The 20,243-nt window shown below is 47.2% G+C and overlaps 1 protein-coding gene across 1 annotated transcript in view; it reads left to right on the plus strand.

The window, feature by feature from the left end:
• The window catches only part of LOC138371799 (nephrin-like), a 294,100-nt gene that overhangs the window by 186,629 nt on the left and 87,228 nt on the right, over positions 1 to 20,243 (plus strand). Inside the window, exon 4 of the mRNA XM_069336824.1 lies at positions 9,350 to 9,556. Coding sequence (XP_069192925.1) covers positions 9,350 to 9,556 — 207 coding nt within the window. The remainder of the gene's footprint in view (positions 1 to 9,349; positions 9,557 to 20,243) is intronic.

The following is a 20,243-nucleotide window of genomic DNA, read 5'->3' on the forward strand; positions in this document are numbered from 1 at the left end:
AAAAAGTTAGGTTAGGTTAGGTTAGGTAGGTTAGGTAGACGAAAAACAATTAATTCATGAAAACTTGGCTTATTAGGCAAATCGGGCCTTGCATAGTAGGCTGAGAAGTGCGTTCTGGCTATTAGGTACGACATATATATATATATATATATATAAATATATATATGTCGTACCTAGTAGCCAGAACTCACTTCTCAGCCTACTATTCAAGGCCCGATTTGCCTAATAAGCCAAGTTTTCCTGAATTAATATATTTACTATAATTTTTTTCTAATGAAATGATAAAGCAACCCTTTTCTCTATGTATGAGGTCAATTTTTTTTTATTGGAGTTAAAATTAACGTAGATATATGACCGAACCTAACCAACCCTACCTAACCTAACCTAACCTATATTTGTAGGTAAGGTTAGGTTAGGTAGCCAAAAAAAGCTAGGTTAGGTTAGGTTAGGTAGGTTAGGTAGACGAAAAAACATTAATTCATGAAAACTTGGCTTATTAGGCAAATCGGGCCTTGAATAGTAGGCTGAGAAGTGCGTTCTGGCTATTAGGTACGACATATATATATATATATATATATATATATATATATATATATATATATATATATATATATATATATATATATATATATATATACATATATATATATACATATATATATATATGACTGTGGGAGAGGCCTAGGGGACGGACGTGTGGCGGAGGAGCTGCTGCCTTCTCAGCCATTACCCTGAGACATATTGGCCTCACCGTACCAAGACTCAACCATATTCACCGTGAATACACCAAGCAGACGTGGGAGTGGCCGGAAGTGCCTACGGTGTACCATCTATGTGAAAACTTATCAAAACAGGTGGGTTGGCAGTGTGGAGTGATGGAGGCTGGAGTGAGGGGCCAGGATGGACCCTGCAGGCCTCCCATAGTGAGGGGAGGTGGGGGGTGAGTGAGGGGTGTTGTGTGGTCAGGAGAGAGAGGTGGGGGTTACGCGTGTGCCAAACAGTGTTTTGTGTTTTTCTTTTTTGAAAGTTTTGCTGAACAAGTTACGTTGTCAGCGATAATTGGCGCAACATATCTATCATATTGTGAGTACATCACACGTGCAGTGAGTCAGATTACAAGTGTGTGATTCATTCATTATTGTGCAGTGATATACGGGGAAATTATACCAGTGTTAGTGTCGCCCTGACCCCCGCCCCCACCCAGCGCCCAGGCCGGGAAGTACCTGCTCTCCCCCTCCTACCCACCCCACCACGTCGCCTCCCCACCCACGAGGCCACCTTGCCACCCCGCCCATAGAAGCCGGGAGGCTCCCATGTGTGTCTACGCTACCCACCCACCCAATGTATATACCCACATATTGTGTAGTGGGTGTATACCCACACTTTGTATAGAGATGGTATATGTATTACCACTCACCTGAGTAGTAAGTGCCACGGCCAGCTGATCACCCCCCCAGCCTCCAACCGCCGCCCACCCTCCAGTCTCCACCCGCCGACCACCTTCCCGCCCAGCGCCCGCCCAGCGCCAGCCCAGCGCCCGCCCATGTCGCAGCTCCCAACAGATAGCCAGGCTTCTCCAAGCCAAGATGAGCCATCAAACAGGGGTAGACAAGGTAGATGTCAGACGTGTGACCGGGTATGCTATATCCGGTTGAGTGACGAGAATGTGCGCATTCATTACCACAACGGAGCCAGGTGTTTGGGTTCTGGGCGCCCTCCCAGGGAGAACACCAATCAACAGCCCACACCGCCCGTAAGGCAAAACACCTCCCAGACCTTCATTCCCACAGAAAATTTATTAGAAGCTATCAAAGCAACATCGGCCAGAACCTTGCAACACATCCCTAAAGCAGCCCGCCCCCATGCAGCAGCCAAATTATCGGCCCTCCTGAGAAAGGTCAACGACTCTCCTGGAACGACCCAAGCATGGCACAACCTCCTAATGTTTGGCAACATATGTCTAGCCACCCCTGCAAGGAGAGACAAAACCTTAGCTGCCTCAGTCATCAAAGCTATAAATGATTTTCCCAGGGAGGACAACCAGGTGCGCCTTCCCACTCGCGCGAGAAACACCCACGGCAGGAAGAGCAACAGTGGCATATCCGAGACATCAAAAATCAGAACATCAGTCACCAAGAAAATAGAAGAAGGAAACACTATTGGCGCAATACGAGTCATCACCAGTGAGGACTCAATTGCCGACAGAGATGCCGCAACAGCTCAAGCCCTAAGGAAGAAACACCCACCCAGGGCTCCACGTGAGGACGACATTGTACAAGTGGGGGCTACCGGAGCAGAACCTCTCTGGGTGGCTGAATCTGTGGTCCATAAAGCAGCCATGTCCTTCCCTACAGGATCAGCAGGTGGGTTCACAGGACTAAAACCCAACCACCTCAAGCAAATGCTCAACCCTGCACTGGGTGACATTGCAAAGAACCTCTTGGTGGAACTAACCAGATTCACCAACACATGTCTAGCTGGCAACATACCAGCGTCCATAAGACCTATCTTTTTTGGAGCATCTCTCTGTGCTCTAAAGAAAAAGGATGGAGGGATCAGGCCAATAGCTGTGGGCAATTCTCTCCGGCGTCTCGTCGCAAAGGCAGCTGCAAGAACAGTTAGTGATGCAGCGGCCAACATGCTGAAGCCAAAACAGCTCGGGTTTGGCATTCCACAAGGGTGTGAGGCGGCAGCCCATGCAGCTCGAGCCTTCATCGCCAACATCACAGACGAAAAGGCCCTTATCAAGCTAGATTTCAAAAATGCCTTCAATTTGGTGCGGAGGGATGCTGTACTCCGTGCGGTTCATAGTCATTTCCCTTCCCTCTACCCTTTTGTACATTCATGCTACAGTATGGATCTTAAGCTACTTTTTGGCGAACATGAAATTGACTCGCGAGAAGGCGTCCAACAGGGTGACCCCCTCGCTCCTCTCCTTTTCTGCTTAGTCATCAAACAAGTCACAGAGGTCCTGTCCAGCGAGCTTAACATCTGGTTCTTGGATGATGGTACCCTAGCTGGTTCCCAAGACTCCCTCCTGGAGGACATCAGAAAAATCCAGGAGCAAGGTGCAGTTTTAGGCCTCACCCTGAACCCTTCTAAATGTGAAATAATATGTTCCAACCAGGGCATCGTAGAGAGAATAGAGGGTCTTCTGCCAAATATCCATAAAACTAAACCTGAAGACAGCACACTCCTAGGAGCTCCCCTGGGGTTGAAAGCCATCGATGAGGTCCTTGATAAGAAAATCGCCGACCTTAAGAGGATGGATGGGAGGATTGAGGATATTGATGCTCATGATGCACTCTACCTCATCACCAGATGTCTGTCCCTCCCCAGGTTAACCTACTTTCTGAGGTGTTCACCATCTTACAGTAGCCAAAAACTAAGTGAGTATGACCGGTTACTGAAATCAATGCTAGAAAAAGCCCTTAACCTCTCTCTCGATGACCTACAGTGGAAACAAGCCTCTCTTCCCATAAGACTTGGGGGTCTCGGAGTTCGAACAGCAACGCAAATCGCTGTTCCAGCCTTCCTGTCCTCCTTATCAGCATCCGACGACCTTGTGAAGGAAATTCTACCTGCCCACTTACATCAGCTGGCAGGTGTACATGATCACAATTTTACACGCTGTGCCACAGAGTGGGCCTCTCGTGCAGGCCAATCACCTCAACCACCATCCCCAAAATCCCACAAGCAATCCAGCTGGGATGGTCCCATTGTAGACCAAGTTGCTGCAGAGTGCCTGGGTGCTGCAACAACACAACACGACATTGCTCGCCTCACAGCAGTAGCAGCACCACATGCAGGGGATTTCCTGTTAGCAACCCCAATGTCGGCAACTGGCACGCGTCTCACACCACACGCCCTCCGAATTGCTGTGGCCCTCCGCCTTGCTGCCCCAATCCACACCAGATATAGGTGTATTTGCGGCGAGGTGGTGGCTGACAGGTACGGTCACCATGGCCTACTCTGCCAAAGCACAGGGGGATGGCACTCGAGGCACAGTGAAGTTAACAACATCATCAAGAGGAGCCTCACCACAGCTGGATGCCCAGCTGAAAGAGAGCCCCGTTACCTAATGCCCCGTAACTCTGATGCTCTTATTGGTCACCCGGATGGTATCACAGTGAACCCCTGGAAGAATGGCAAGCAGTTGGTATGGGACTACACGTGCGTATCAACCCTGGCTAACACCTACATTAACCTCAGTGTTGCACAACCAGGTGGCGCTGCCACCCACAGGGAAGCAGCCAAATCCCGTAAGTATAGAGAACTGGATCACCACTACAATTTTGTCCCCATTGCTTCTGAGACGCTCGGCGCCTGGGGTAAAAGTGCTACCAGTTTTTTGAAGGAACTGGGTTCTAGGCTCATCGAAACAACAAGGGACCCGAGAGCTGCAAGCTTTCTTTTCCAGCGCCTCAGTGTGGCGATACAGAGGGGAAATGCGCACTGCATCCAGGGTTCCTGCCCGCCATCTGAGGAGCTGGAGGAACTCGACAACCTATGACAACCATCTTTGTAACCCATATGTAACTCCTTTTTTGTAACAAAGTTCAAATAAAGTAAATATATATGTGTACATACAAAAGAATGGGGGTGGTAGGAGAAGATAATATTAGTGTTCAGTGAGAAACCACAAGGTCTCCTCTGAATACTTTTTATTTTCTTCTCCGAGGCTATGGGTCCCCACATTGGCACCAGAGGTGGTACCCTCACAAACTATATATATATATATATATATATATATATATATATATATATATATATATATATAGGGGTACCACCACTGGTTTAATTAAAGGGACCCACATCCTCGAAGAAGAAAATAAATAGTGTTCAGAGAAGACCTTGTGGATTCTCACTGAATACTTTAATCTTTTCCTCTCCTACCACCCCTATTATTTTTTTTGTTTTGTTTTTATTTGATTTTATTGCCATGTTACAGTTTACAGAAAACACACACTTATATAACAATATAACAATATACCAATCAGTGTTCGAAGACCTCGTCCAGTTCCTCGGGGGTCGGGTGCGTACCCAAGATACAACACGCATTTCCCCTCTGAACAGCGACACTGAGGCGCTGGAACATAAAACTGGCCGCTCTTGGGTCTCTAGTCTTCCCAATGAGTTCCTCGCCCAGCTCCTTCAGGAACTTAAGTGCACATTTACCCCAGGCGCCCAGAGTCTCAGAGCCTATTGGCACGAACCTGTAACAACGTTCTAGGTCCCTGTACTTGTTAGTTTTCTGGGTCTCCCTGAAGGTGGCCGCCCCGCCTCCCTCAGCTGCGCTGTTAGGTAGATAGGTATCAGCCAATGTGGATGCACACGTGTAGTCCCACACGACCTGTTTACCCTCCCTCCAAGGCTGCAGGGTGACTCCATCTGGGCGTTTTTGGCTGTTGTCAGGCCTGCACAACTGAGGTTCCCTTTGTGCTGGGCACCCAGCTGAAGCCAAACTTCTCTTGATGATGTCATTGACTGCTTCATGTCTGGCAATTTTTCCCTGTGTCTTACGACAGATGAGACCATGGCTGCCGCATTGGTCTGCCCGTGCATGGCCGCAAATACACCGGTGCTCGGTGGAGATAGGGGCAGCAAGGCACAGAGCAACACCAATACTTAGGGTCCGATGGTCCAGGCGGGTGCCCAAGGCGGAATTAGGGACTGCCAACAGGAAGTCCCCGGCATGGGGAGCTTGCACAGCTAGAAGACGCGCTTTGTCCTTCCTGGAAGCTGCCACCAGCAATGATGTGGCGATGTTCTCCACTATGGGGCTATCCCATTTGGACTGTTTGCAGTCATTTGGAAAAGTCGGTCGAGGATGAGAGTTGACAAGAGTGTCCCACTGACCGGCTCCTTCCGCGAATTTGGGATCATGAATCCCAATGAAGTCTCTTAGGTGTTCCGGTAGTATGTCCTTAACTAATTCACCTGTTGCACTGGTCGAGGATAAGAATGCCGGCAATGCTAACTGTGTCGCCTTGCGAATACCTATCCCCCCGAGTCTAACTGGGAGCGTTGCTTGGTCCCATTGGTCATCTTGCAGGGAGAGGTTTAACACTTTCACGGTTATTGACCTTAGGAGTGTGTCATATTCTGCTAATTTTGGGCTGTCGAAGGAGGGAGCACACCTTAGGAAATAGGTCAGTCTGGGCAAAGCCAGGCACCTTGTGAGAAGGTACAAAGCATCGTGGGCGTCCAAAGCCCCTATTCTTCCCTCCATCCTCCTCAGGTCGTTCAGGTCGTATCGTTCAGGTTCAGGTCAGGTCCTCCTCAGGTCGTATATATATATATATATATATATATGCGAACAAGCCTGAATGGTCCCCAGGACAATATGCAACTGAAAACTCACACCCCAGAAGTGACTCGAACCCATACTCCCAGGAGCCACACAACTGGTATGTACAAGACGCCTTAATCCACTTGACCATCACGACCGGACATAATGAGGTGATAGCCGAGGCTATTTGAACCACCCCACCGCCGGCACTCGGATAGTAATCTTGGGCATAGCATTTTACCAAATCACCTCATTCTTTGGGGCACACGTGAGGAACACAAATGCGAACAAGCCTGAATGGTCCCCAGGACAATATGCAACTGAAAACTCACACCCCAGAAGTGACTCGAACCCATACTCCCAGGAGCCACACAACTGGTATGTACAAGACGCCTTAATCCACTTGACCATCACGACCGGACATAATGAGGTGATAGCCGAGGCTATTTGAACCACCCCACCGCCGGCACTCGGATAGTAATCTTGGGCATAGCATTTTACCAAATCACCTCATTCTTTGGGGCACACGTGAGGAACACAAATGCGAACAAGCCTGAATGGTCCCCAGGACAATATGCAACTGAAAACTCACACCCCAGAAGTGACTCGAACCCATACTCCCAGGAGCCACACAACTGCCAGGGGTGTGTGGCACCCCAGAGTCACTTCTGGGGTGTGAGTTTTCAGTTGCATATTGTCCTGGGGACCATTCAGGCTTGTTTGCATTTGTGTTCCTCACGTGTGCCCCAAAGAATGAGGTGATTTGGTAAAATGCTATGCCCAAGATTACTATCCGAGTGCCGGCGGTGGGGTGGTTCAAATAGCCTCGGCTATCACCTCATTATGTCCGGTCGTGATGGTCAAGTGGATTAAGGCGTCTTGTACATACCAGTTGTGTGGCTCCTGGGAGTATGGGTTCGAGTCACTTCTGGGGTGTGAGTTTTCAGTTGCATATTGTCCTGGGGACCATTCAGGCTTGTTCGCATTTGTGTTCCTCACGTGTGCCCCAAAGAATGAGGTGATTTGGTAAAATGCTATGCCCAAGATTACTATCCGAGTGCCGGCGGTGGGGTGGTTCAAATAGCCTCGGCTATCACCTCATTATGTCCGGTCGTGATGGTCAAGTGGATTAAGGCGTCTTGTACATACCAGTTGTGTGGCTCCTGGGAGTATGGGTTCGAGTCACTTCTGGGGTGTGAGTTTTCAGTTGCATATTGTCCTGGGGACCATTCAGGCTTGTTCGCATTTGTGTTCCTCACGTGTGCCCCAAAGAATGAGGTGATTTGGTAAAATGCTATGCCCAAGATTACTATCCGAGTGCCGGCGGTGGGGTGGTTCAAATAGCCTCGGCTATCACCTCATTATGTCCGGTCGTGATGGTCAAGTGGATTAAGGCGTCTTGTACATACCAGTTGTGTGGCTCCTGGGAGTATGGGTTCGAGTCACTTCTGGGGTGTGAGTTTTCAGTTGCATATTGTCCTGGGGACCATTCAGGCTTGTTCGCATTTGTGTTCCTCACGTGTGCCCCAAAGAATGAGGTGATTTGGTAAAATGCTATGCCCAAGATTACTATCCGAGTGCCGGCGGTGGGGTGGTTCAAATAGCCTCGGCTATCACCTCATTATGTCCGGTCGTGATGGTCAAGTGGATTAAGGCGTCTTGTACATACCAGTTGTGTGGCTCCTGGGAGTATGGGTTCGAGTCACTTCTGGGGTGTGAGTTTTCAGTTGCATATTGTCCTGGGGACCATTCAGGCTTGTTCGCATTTGTGTTCCTCACGTGTGCCCCAAAGAATGAGGTGATTTGGTAAAATGCTATGCCCAAGATTACTATCCGAGTGCCGGCGGTGGGGTGGTTCAAATAGCCTCGGCTATCACCTCATTATGTCCGGTCGTGATTGTCAAGTGGATTAAGGCGTCTTGTACATACCAGTTGTGTGGCTCCTGGGAGTATGGGTTCGAGTCACTTCTGGGGTGTGAGTTTTCAGTTGCATATTGTCCTGGGGACCATTCAGGCTTGTTCGCATTTGTGTTCCTCACGTGTGCCCCAAAGAATGAGGTGATTTGGTAAAATGCTATGCCCAAGATTACTATCCGAGTGCCGGCGGTGGGGTGGTTCAAATAGCCTCGGCTATCACCTCATTATGTCCGGTCGTGATGGTCAAGTGGATTAAGGCGTCTTGTACATACCAGTTGTGTGGCTCCTGGGAGTATGGGTTCGAGTCACTTCTGGGGTGTGAGTTTTCAGTTATATATATATATATATATATATATATATATATATATATATATATATATATATATATATATATATATATATATATATATATTTCTAATACTTTAATTTAATTTAAAACTGCTATTAATTCAGTAAGAATAAGTTATTTTCAAGACGAGGCTCGTTTTTTATATAATTTCTGTGCATTCAGTAGGACTTTTATTAGGTTTATTAATTGCCATATTGTCTTCCATATTGACCGCCATCTTTTGATGATTATTTACGTCTGCTTTCGACCTTACTTTCTTCGCAATTACCACTGAATATGGCATGTCTGTTTCTTTAAGACGTGATTGAAGTGTTGTCATTGCTCTTATTTATTTTTGTATGACTGATGTATATAAACGAATTGAAAAATAACATGGGGAAAGATAATAACAAACAATATATACAAATTTACATGTTAAGATTAAGAATAACTCTGGGAAAGAGAGTTCTTGATTGATGGACTATATTCTCAGGTAAGAAGAGAGACTTGAGATCGCTGGCTTGTTTAAGACATTCTTTACACATATAAGATGTTGTTGTTGTTTAAGATTTGCTACTTGGAAGAAATAGTTCCAAGTAGCACAGGCTATGGTGAGCCCATAGTATATATAAGATATTATGGGTTGTAATACATTAAATAGCTTCTTGTTTTTTTATTTGCTAAAGTGCTATGCAAAAAATATGACAATATAGAGAATATAATAATATAAAGTTACATAATATTATATTAATTTATATAACTAATATTTTGGTATAAGTTTGTGTAATGTTGTTTTGTTGTTGCTCCGGCAGAGCCGCCGCCGGGGCTGGTGTGGGGCGGCCGGGGGTCGGTGCTGGGAAGCGGGACTAGTGTGGAGCACCAGGGCTCACTCTCCACCACCTGGATGGTGGTGATAGCCTCCAGGGCCACGGCCCACACCACCATCACCTGCTCCACTACCAACCACTCCATCTCCTCTGGTCTCATGAACACTGTCAGCACCACCATCACCGTCAACTGTGAGTTATGACTTTCACTGTTTCCAAGTTGCCACTGCTACGGTGTCTTGTATTTACTTAGTTGTATTCACCTAATTGTGTTTGCGGGGGTTGAGCTCTGCTCTTTCGGACCGCCTCTAAACTGTCAATCAACTGTTACTAATTACTAACTATATCCCCTTCCCCACATACACACGATCAGCAGACAAAGATTAAGCAAGAAAGAGCAGGATGGGCAGACTGCATTTACTTGGACTGTCGGAAAGCCTTAGACACAGTACCACGTAAGAGGCTGGTACATAAGTTGTAGTAACAGGCAGGAGTAACTGGTAGGGCGCTCCAGTGGATAAGGGGATCCTATTACTTCCTTCCTATTACTTCCTAAGTAATAGGAATCAGAGAGTTACAGTGAAGGGTGATACCTCAAACTGGCGTGAAGTCACCAGTGGAGTCCCACAAGGCTCTGTACTCGGACCTATCCTGTTTCTGATATACGTAAATGATCTCCCAGAGGGTATAGACTCATTCCTCTCAATGTTTGCTGATGACGCCAAAATTATGAGAAGTATTAAGGCAGAGGAGGACTGCTTGAGGCTTCAAGAAGACCTGGACAAGCTGCAGGAATGGTAGAACAAATGGTTGATAAAGTTTAACCCAAGCAAATGTAATGTAATGAAGAGAGGTGTAGGGAGCATGAAACCAGATACAAAGTTTCATTTGGGAGATGAAATTCTTCAAGAGGCAGAGAGAGAGAGAGAGAGAGAGAGAGAGAGAGAGAGAGAGAGAGAGAGAGAGAGAGAGAGAGAGAGAGAGAGAGAAAGACCTGGGGGTTGATATCACGCCAGACCTGTCCCATGAAGCCCATATCAACAGGATAACATCAGCGGCATATGCCAGGTTGTCTAACATAGGAACGGCCTTTAGAAACTTGTGTAAGGAATCTTTCAGAACGTTGTATACCATATTTGTCAGTCAAATCCTGGAGTATACAGCTCCAGCATGGACTCCATATCTAGTCAAGCATGAGACTAAACTGGAAAAGGTTCATAGGTTTGCCACCAGACTAGTACCCAAACTGAGAGGTATGAGCTACGAGGAGAGACTACGGGAATTAAACCTCACGTCACTGGAAGACAGAAGAGTTAGATGGGACATGATCACCACATACAAGGTTCTCAGAGGAATGAGTAGGTTAGATAAAGACAGACTATTTAACATAAGGGGCACATGCACTAGGGGACACAGGTGGAAATTGAGTGCCCAACTGAGCCATAGAGACGTTAGAAAGTTTATTTTCAGTGTCAGAGTAGACAAATGGAGTGCATTACGCAGTGATGTGGTGGTGGCTGACTCCATACACAGCTTCAAGTGTAGATATGATAGAGCCCTTTAGGCTCAGGAACCTGTACATTTGTTAATTAACAGTTGAGAGGCGGGACCAAAGAGCAAGAGCACAACTAGGTAAGTTGTGCTTGCCAGGAAGCAGCCAGTAACAGCTGTCTAACTCCCAGGTACCTATTTTCTGCTAAGTAACAGAGGCATCGGGGTGAAAAAAAACTCTGCCCATTTTGTTTTCTCGCCGGCACCGGGAATCGAACCCGAGCCACAGGATTACAAGTCCTGCTCGCTGTCCACTCAGCCACCAGCTCCTCGAGTTTTGTGTACATGTTTGTGTACGGTGACTGTGGTGTACGTGTTTGTGTACAGTGACTATGGTGTACGTGTTTGTGTTCAGTGACTGTGGTGTACGTGTTTGTGTACGGTGACTGTGGTGTACGTGTTTGTGTACGGTGACTGTGGTGTACGTGTTTGTGTACGGTGACTGTGGTGTACGTGTTTGTGTACGGTGACTGTGGTGTACGTGTTTGTGTACAGTGACTGTGGTGTACGTGTTTGTGTTCAGTGACTGTGGTGTACGTGTTTGTGTTCAGTGACTGTGGTGTACGTGTTTGTGTTCAGTGACTGTGGTGTACGTGTTTGTGTACGGTGACTGTGGTGTACGTGTTTGTGTACGGTGACTGTGGTGTACGTGTTTGTGTACGGTGACTGTGGTGTACGTGTTTGTGTACGGTGACTGTGGTGTACGTGTTTGTGTACGGTGACTGTGGTGTACGTGTTTGTGTACGTTGACTGTGGTGTACGTGTTTGTGTACGGTGACTGTGGTGTACGTGTTTGTGTACGGTGACTGTGGTGTACGTGTTTGTGTACGGTGACTGTGGTGTACGTGTTTGTGTACGGTGACTGTGGTGTACGTGTTTGTGTACGGTGACTGTGGTGTACGTGTTTGTGTACGGTGACTGTGGTGTACGTGTTTGTGTTCAGTGACTGTGGTGTACGTGTTTGTGTACGGTGACTGTGGTGTACGTGTTTGTGTACAGTGACTGTGGTGTACGTGTTTGTGTTCGGTGACTGTGGTGTACGTGTTTGTGTACGGTGACTGTGGTGTACGTGTTTGTGTACGGTGACTGTGGTGTACGTGTTTGTGTACGGTGACTGTGGTGTACGTGTTTGTGTACGGTGACTGTGGTGTACGTGTTTGTGTACGGTGACTGTGGTGTACGTGTTTGTGCACGGTGACTGTGGTGTACGTGTTTGTGTACGGTGACTGTGGTGTACGTGTTTGTGTACGGTGACTGTGGTGTACGTGTTTGTGTACGGTGACTGTGGTGTACGTGTACGGTGACAGTGGTGTACGTGTACAGTGACTGTGGTGTACGGTGACTGTGGTGTACGTGTACGATGACTGTGGTGTACGTGTACGATGACTGTGGTGTACGTGCTTGTGTACGGTGACTGTCGTGTACGTGTACGGTGACTGGTGTACGTGTTTGTGTACAGTGACTGTCGTGTACGTGTACGGTGACTGTGGTGTACGTATTTGTGTACAGTGACTGTGGTGTACGTGTACGGTGACTGTGGTGTACGGTGACTGTGGTGTACGTATTTGTGTACAGTGACTGTGGTGTACGTGTACGGTGACTGTGGTGTACGTGTTTGTGTTCAGTGACTGTGGTGTGCGTGTACGGTGACTGTGGTGAACAGTGACTGTGGTGTACGTGTACGGTGACTGTGGTGAACAGTGACTGTGGTGTACGTGTACGGTGACTGTGGTGAACAGTGACTGTGGTGTGCGTGTACGGTGACTGTGGTGTACAGTGACTGTGGTGTACAGTGACTGTGGTGTACGGTGACTGTGGTGTACAGTGACTGTGGTGTACGTGTACGGTGACTGTGGTGAACAGTGACTGTGGTGAACAGTGACTGTGGTGTACGTGTACGGTGACTGTGGTGAACAGTGACTGTGGTGTACGTGTACGGTGACTGTGGTGAACAGTGACTGTGGTGTACGTGTACGGTGACTGTGGTGAACAGTGACTGTGGTGTACGTGTACGGTGACTGTGGTGTACAGTGACTGTGGTGTACGTGTACAGTGACTGTGGTGTACGTGTACGGTGACTGTGGTGTACAGTGACTGTGGTGAACAGTGACTGTGGTGTACGTGTACGGTGACTGTGGTGTACAGTGACTGTGGTGTACGGTGACTGTGGTGTACGTGTACGGTGACTGTGGTGAACAGTGACTGTGGTGTACGTGTACGGTGACTGTGGTGAACAGTGACTGTGGTGTACGTGTACGGTGACTGTGGTGAACAGTGACTGTGGTGTACGTGTACGGTGACTGTGGTGAACTGTGACTGTAGTGTACGTGTACAGTGACTGTGGTGTACGTGTACGGTGACTGTGGTGTACAGTGACTGTGGTGTACAGTGACTGTGGTGTACGTGTACGGTGACTGTGGTGAACAGTGACTGTAGTGTTCGTGTACGGTGACTGTGGTGTACGTGTACAGTGACTGTGGTGTACAGTGACTGTGGTGTACATGTACAGTGACTGTGGTGTACAGTGACTGTGGTGTACGTGTACAGTGACTGTGGTGTACGGTGTGACGGAGTTCCCCTCCTTATAATTCTCCCACGCCTGCAGTAAGAGTCATGTCTACTTTTCCCAAGCGTTCTCTACGTTGCAGGCTACAATTTGATATATGGGAGAGAGTGAAGTGTTCTCGGAGAGCCGAGAAATTTGTGAAATAGTAATATTTTGGCCTGTGGTTTAGGCCCTTTAGGGAGCCAAGATGGCGCTTACCTCCCTGATCTCCCGCCAAAACCGTGTGACGTCAGTGGCACCGGATTGGTCACCGACAGCAATGTGGCACCGGGAGCCAATGAAAACCTCCCGTAGTAAAAGTGACGTCACGAAGGAAGGGGGTCCGGCCAGCGCGCCGGGCTGGCGCCATCAGTCAGACACGACACGTCATAGAGGTCGGACGTGCGACGGATGGTCCTGTCAGTTGGACAGTTGTTCCCCCTCCCGTGGATTTACGCGTCACCGGAAGTCCGCCAGTACTCTGAAAAGTCTTCCCTAGTTCATGTGTTGAACCAGAAGAGGGAATTGACGGTTATTTGAGCAACAAGTGCTCCAGTCAGGTACTGTGCCAGTAGCAGTGAAGCCGTGCAGTGACGTATGTGGCGTCTGTGGCAATTCACCAGTTCGTGACAGCGTAGTGGCAGACAGAGCCACTGGGTAGCTGAGGAAGAGAGGACTATTTGGGGAAACCGGACGACTGTAGCTGAGACGTAGGCGACAGCCGTTGCTGGGAGAAGACGACGGCCAGGAGACCGACTCCAACCTTCAAGAAGTCAAGAAGGAGGACGGACCTGCAGTGAGGAGGCACGGAGACGACGCGCTAAACGGTGGGACGACGAGAGGCTCTGGTAGGACACGATGACGTGTAGTGTGGGGGCGTTCCCGGCACGAGGACCAGGAGCTACATCTCGACTCTCATCGGAGGATAGGGTGAAGTAGGTGTTTCTAGTTCCCTCCCCATTCCCCTTTAGTTAGCTATATAATTCGGCTATATTATCTAGCCTGAGGATTTTATATGTCGTGAGCAAGTCTCACCCATGTCATGGTAAAGCACCAGTGTGCTAGACAGTACTATCAAGAGTACTTGTAATATTCATGTTGATTATTGGTGTGTACAGGCACCAGGAACCAGTGATAAATTTACTGTGTTGTGTATATCTTTCTATAGATTTTGATATGAACATATAATGGTAAATTATATATAATATTATGCCAGTATTTGGAGGTTAGGCTATGTGCCCAGAAACTATTTATTTTCCATGTATTGATGTTTGATTTATATACCATATATATGTCTATGTTCATTCAGTGAATAATCATTTGTGAGTACAGTGAATTATTGCGTTATCGCCCACGAGAGAAAGTATTGAAAACTCCAGTGTTAATAGTTCTTAATATATTGCTGAGTGAAGAACAATGTAAAGCCATTACAGTGAATCATTATAGCATTGATTGTAGAAAAGACTGTTTGAGCCTGAGTACAGTGTAACTGAGTAATACGGTTTATTTGTGCCAATATCGAATGTGTGCGAGTTTCTAGTAATATTGGAGAATTTTAAAGGAACCGCGCGCGTGAATCTAGAAAACAAGCAAAGTTCGCGCGAAGAGGCCATTGCGATCAGCTGTTCTTGACACTTGATGAGGAAGGGAGATGTTGCCCCCTCATGATCGCATACTAACCGTGGGAATTACCGGCCGCGTCAGGATCAGTTGATTAATTGATTATTGTTTGGCTTTGTGACATCTTTCATACATGTTAAGTAAAATACAAAACTATCTTTGTGTTTATATCATCCCCTCCATTGATCTTGTGGCTATATTATACTGGTAAACATAGAGTGATAACAATAAGTACCTGCCTGATTCCTGATCTTTGAGTGTGACCTTGCCAAGGCTACCACTGAATACACCAGTCCACTGATGGTGTTACTGGCCACCTAAAAACACCAGTTGGCGACCTTGTGGTTTACCGTAGAGCCCTTTTGTTGGGGAGGGCACACGACAGTCAAGTACACGAGTCGTGTTCTCACTCTTTCTTAATTAGAGGCCGTTAAGATTGACTGGGAGACTCTCCTGGCGTGCAGTGGCGCCGTGAGGATCGAGGGAAGACCCGCAGGGCTACGGTGAGTTACCTTGAGCATAGCATTTGCTTACCCCAGACTAGAGAGAAGAGAGGTGAAACCCCAACAACGGTGACTGTGGTGTACGTGTACAGTGACTGTGGTGAACAGTGACTGTGGTGTACGTGTACAGTGACTGTGGTGTACGTGTACGGTGACTGTGGTGAACAGTGACTGTGGTGTACGTGTACGGTGACTGTGGTGAACAGTGACTGTGGTGTACGTGTACGGTGACTGTGGTGTACAGTGACAGTGGTGTACAGTGACTGTGGTGTACGTGTACGGTGACTGTGGTGAACAGTGACTGTGGTGTACGTGTACGGTAACTGTGGTGTACAGTGACTGTGGTGTACGGTGACTGTGGTGTACGGTGACTGTGGTGTACAGTGACTGTGGTGTACGGTGACTGGTGTACAGTGACTGTGGTGTACGTGTACGGTGACTGTGGTGAACAGTGACTGTGGTGTACGGTGACTGTGGTGTACAGTGACTGTGGTGTACAGTGACTGTGGTGTACGTGTACGGTGACTGTGGTGTACGTGTACGGTGACTGTGGTGTACAGTGACTGTGGTGTACGTGTACAGTGACTGTGGTGTACGTGTACGGTGACTGTGGTGTACAGTGACAGTGGTGTACGTGTACAGTGACTGTGGTGTACGTGTACGGTGACTGTGGTGTACGGTGACTGTGGTGTACGTGTTTGTGTACGGTGACTGTGGTGTACGTGTTTGTGTACGGTGACTGTGGTGTACGTGTTTGTGTACGGTGACTGTGGTGTACGTGTTTGTGTACGGTGACTGTGGTGTACGTGTTTGTGTACGGTGACTGTGGTGTACGTGTTTGTGTACGGTGACTGTGGTGTACGTGTTTGTGTACGGTGACTGTGGTGTACGTGTTTGTGTACGGTGACTGGTGTGGGGAATGATGGCAGGGCATCAATTACAAGTCCTTGTTGGGATTCGTATTCGTGTTAACACTTACACACCTGCTGGCTACTCCTACACATACACACCTGCAGCCTACACCTACACATACACACCTGCAGGCTACTCCTACAGATACACATCTGCAGGCTACTCCTACACATACACACCTGCAGGCTACTCCTACAGATACACACCTGCAGGCTACTCTTACACATACACACCTGCAGCCTACTCCTACACATACACACCTGCAGGCTACTCCTACAGATACACACCTGCAGGCTACTCTTACACATACACACCTGCAGGCTACTCCTACACATACACACCTGCAGGCTACTCCTACACATACATACCTGCAGCCTGCTCCTAAACATACACTCACATTGTCCTCATAATAGTACGTCGCATTTTGACGTATACTTTACCTATGACCACAACTGGTGTATTAGAAAATGGTAGCGGGTCGCGAAATTGACATAATGCCCCTTTTTCTGTTCATGTGCCTTCTGGTAGGTTAGGGTAAGACACTTTAATAAGGCTCTTTAATCTGGTAGGTTAGGGTAAGGCACAGTTTCTTGACGTTGAGAATGCTGGCGAGAACGTTCTGGACTCATACAGATCATGTGCGCCTCACACGCGCCAGGTTCTCGGTCAACACATAATAGAACACGAAAGAATGGACATAAATTGGATAAGTTTAGATTTATGAAAAACCTGGATAAATATTGGTTCAGTAACAAGGTTGAATATGTTTAAATCTGTGAAAGACCTAGGTAAATGCTGGTTCAGTAACAGGGTTGAATAAGTTTAGATTTAAGAAAGACCTGGGTAAATACTGGTTCAGTAACAGGGTTGAATAAGTTTAGATTTACGAAAGACCTGGGTAAATACTGGTTCGGAAACAGGGTTGTCGATTTGTGGAACCAATTACCGCATAACATAATTGACGTAGCATCCCTTGAATTGTTTCAAGCGTAGGTTAAACATATATTTGAAAGAGTTTGGGTAGATATAAATAGGAGCTGCCTAATGTAGGTCAATAGGCCTTCTGCAGTTTCCTTCATTCTTACGTTCTTATGTTATAATACATGTTTCAATGTCAGACAATTGGTTAGCAAATATTTCGTCCGTTTTGTCGTGTAGTTTCTAGTAAACTCTTAAGGTAAAGAGAGAGACGTGATGCTCACGTCATCCCCAGCATCTCGGAGCATTTTACATCATGTCTAGTTGATTAGAACATAAAAGCATAAGAATGAAAGAAACTGCAAACGGCCTATAGGCTGGTGCGAGGCAGTTCTTATAATGCCCAACCAAAATTCTTCAAAATTTATTTCTGACTTTGCCTGAAACAATCCAACTATACAACGTCTTGTTTCATACCAGGTAATAATCTCTTCCATCAGTCAATGAACCTATTTGCAAATTCATATTTGCCCAGGTTTCTTCTAAATCTGAGGTCATCCCATTTATATCTATTTTTTCTAGTTACAGTTTGTGTTGATTTAATTAACTATTGATTGATATTTATTTTTTATACCTTTCATTATTTCAGTTCTACTCAGTATCTGTCCTTTCTCTTCGTCTATCAAGAGAATGTAAATTGTTTCTTTATGGGCCAAAAGGCCTTCTCCAGTTACTATTAATAAAAGAAATTTCAAATTTCAGGTATTGCTTATCTCTCCCTTCTTTGTATACGTCCAGGTGAACATAGTTCCATTAAATAGTTATAAAGGTGCAAGATAAAGCTGACAAAATAGCATTATATTTTAATTTCGGTTCAAAAGTGTTAACACAATAACGGTTATTATAGCCACCATAACTTCTTACTGACCACCCACCAAAAAATCTTCAGTCTTCATCATAGTTCAAGACTTCGGTAAAATCTTAGTACTTACCTAGTTGTAGTCATCTAGTTGTGTTTGCGGGGGTTGAGCTTTGGCTTTTTGTTCCCGCCTCTCAAGCGTCAATCTACTAGTGTACAGATTCTTGAGCTTCTCGAGCTCTATCATACCTACATTTGAAACTGTGTATGGAGTCAGCCTCCACCACATCACTTCCTAGTGCATTCTATGTACTAACTACTCTGACATTGAGAAAGTTCTTTCTAATGTCTCTGTGGCTCATTTGGGTACTAAGCTTCTACCTGTGTCTCCTTGTGCGTGTACCACCCGTGTTATCCATCCTTGTCTTCCCTGTTGATTCCCCTTAGAATTTTGTATGTGGTGATCATGTCTCCCTGGGTTCATCTGTCTTCCATCGACGTGAGGTGCAGTTCCCTCAGCCTTTCCTTGTAACTCATGCCTCTCAGTTCTGGGACTAGCCTAGTGGTATACCTCTGAACTTTTTCCAGCTTCGTCTTGTGCTTGACAAGTACGGGCTCCATGCTGGGGCCGCATACTCCAGGATTGGCCTTATATATATGGCCCCCTCCTTGTCTGGCCCATTGCTGCCATGAGGAGGCTTGGTGGGCGGCTGACGAAGTGTGATGCTCCATGGGACAGTCCTTTGTCCTTTTGTGGCCTTATGCTCCTGCTGCTGTCCTCTTGAATTCTGCCGAGTGACTTTTCCTTTTCCTTATGTTTAATTTTTTCCTCATCTCTTCTCCTTTCTAACTGTCATTTCCCACTGACCTTTTGACTGTTTTGATTATTCTTTTGGCCTTCTTTTGTTTTGACACCTGTATGTTTGAGGAGGCATACTCTTGCACCCATAGTACTGTGGTATCCGACGTCGCGAGCGAGGGGGCGCTTTTATTGTCAATCCTCCATTCATCACTGTACCAGATCTCGACGGACTGACGGTTCTTAAGATAGCGTTTGTGGGGCATATACTCACGAAGCACGCCTAGGAGGCCATGGCAAGACCGGCCACATGTATCTTGTTGGGTGTCCTATCCTCTAATTATGGCTCCGTGGTGGGTGTGGGGGCACATTCGTGAATGAAAATCTTTCCTCTCGTATTTATGTTACGTACTGTTCCTCTTGTACCTTCTCGGTCTCGTGGGGTTGGCGACCAAGCCCCCGAGTCGGACTGTGTTGGAAGACTAGGCTCTGTAGTCCACGTAGCATTAGGCCCTGACCTTGCTGCACCTCTGACCCTCCTGACTACTTCCCTCGGTTCCCCTCCCTCCTCTGTCGCTGGGTCGAGCCACAAGCTCCTCAGTGATGACCACTTTGTCCCCTGGCACGGCTCCGTCTCTGATTGTGACTACTGCGCCATTTAACCCCTCTCTCTCTCTGGGGGTTCTCACTGCCATCCGCTCCATGGCCACACTCACACGATTCCTTCCCGTACTAATGCATACCAAGCCTTGTTTGGTCCCGCTTCGTGGCCCAAATACTTTGATCTTCTCCCTCTGGATTCTACACCTCCTGACGATTTCTCCCTCCATAGGCAGCTTGTTGATTAAATAAATGCCTCTGTTACTTTCATCCCCACCCGTCTTGGTACACGTGTCGTTGCTGCTCCTTCTCAGGATGCAGCCACCCGCTTCACTGCCTTATTCTGCCTTGGCGAGACTCCTGTTTGGGTCTCCAAGAACGCTCAGTTGAATGCCAGTGTTGGCACTGTTCTCCTCTCTCCCCATGTTGCAACCGGTGTTAGGAATCTACAGGAACGCCATGAATATATTCGGCATATCCTCGAAGCCCAGGGCCATTCTGTCCTCCAGTGGAGGTGGACACATTTACTCGTCGCCCCTCGTGGTCGTCGCCGTCAGCCCCTTCGGGTTGTG

This window comes from Procambarus clarkii, chromosome 36 (genome assembly GCF_040958095.1).
Source record: "Procambarus clarkii isolate CNS0578487 chromosome 36, FALCON_Pclarkii_2.0, whole genome shotgun sequence".
In the NCBI taxonomy this organism is placed as follows: domain Eukaryota; kingdom Metazoa; phylum Arthropoda; class Malacostraca; order Decapoda; family Cambaridae; genus Procambarus; species Procambarus clarkii.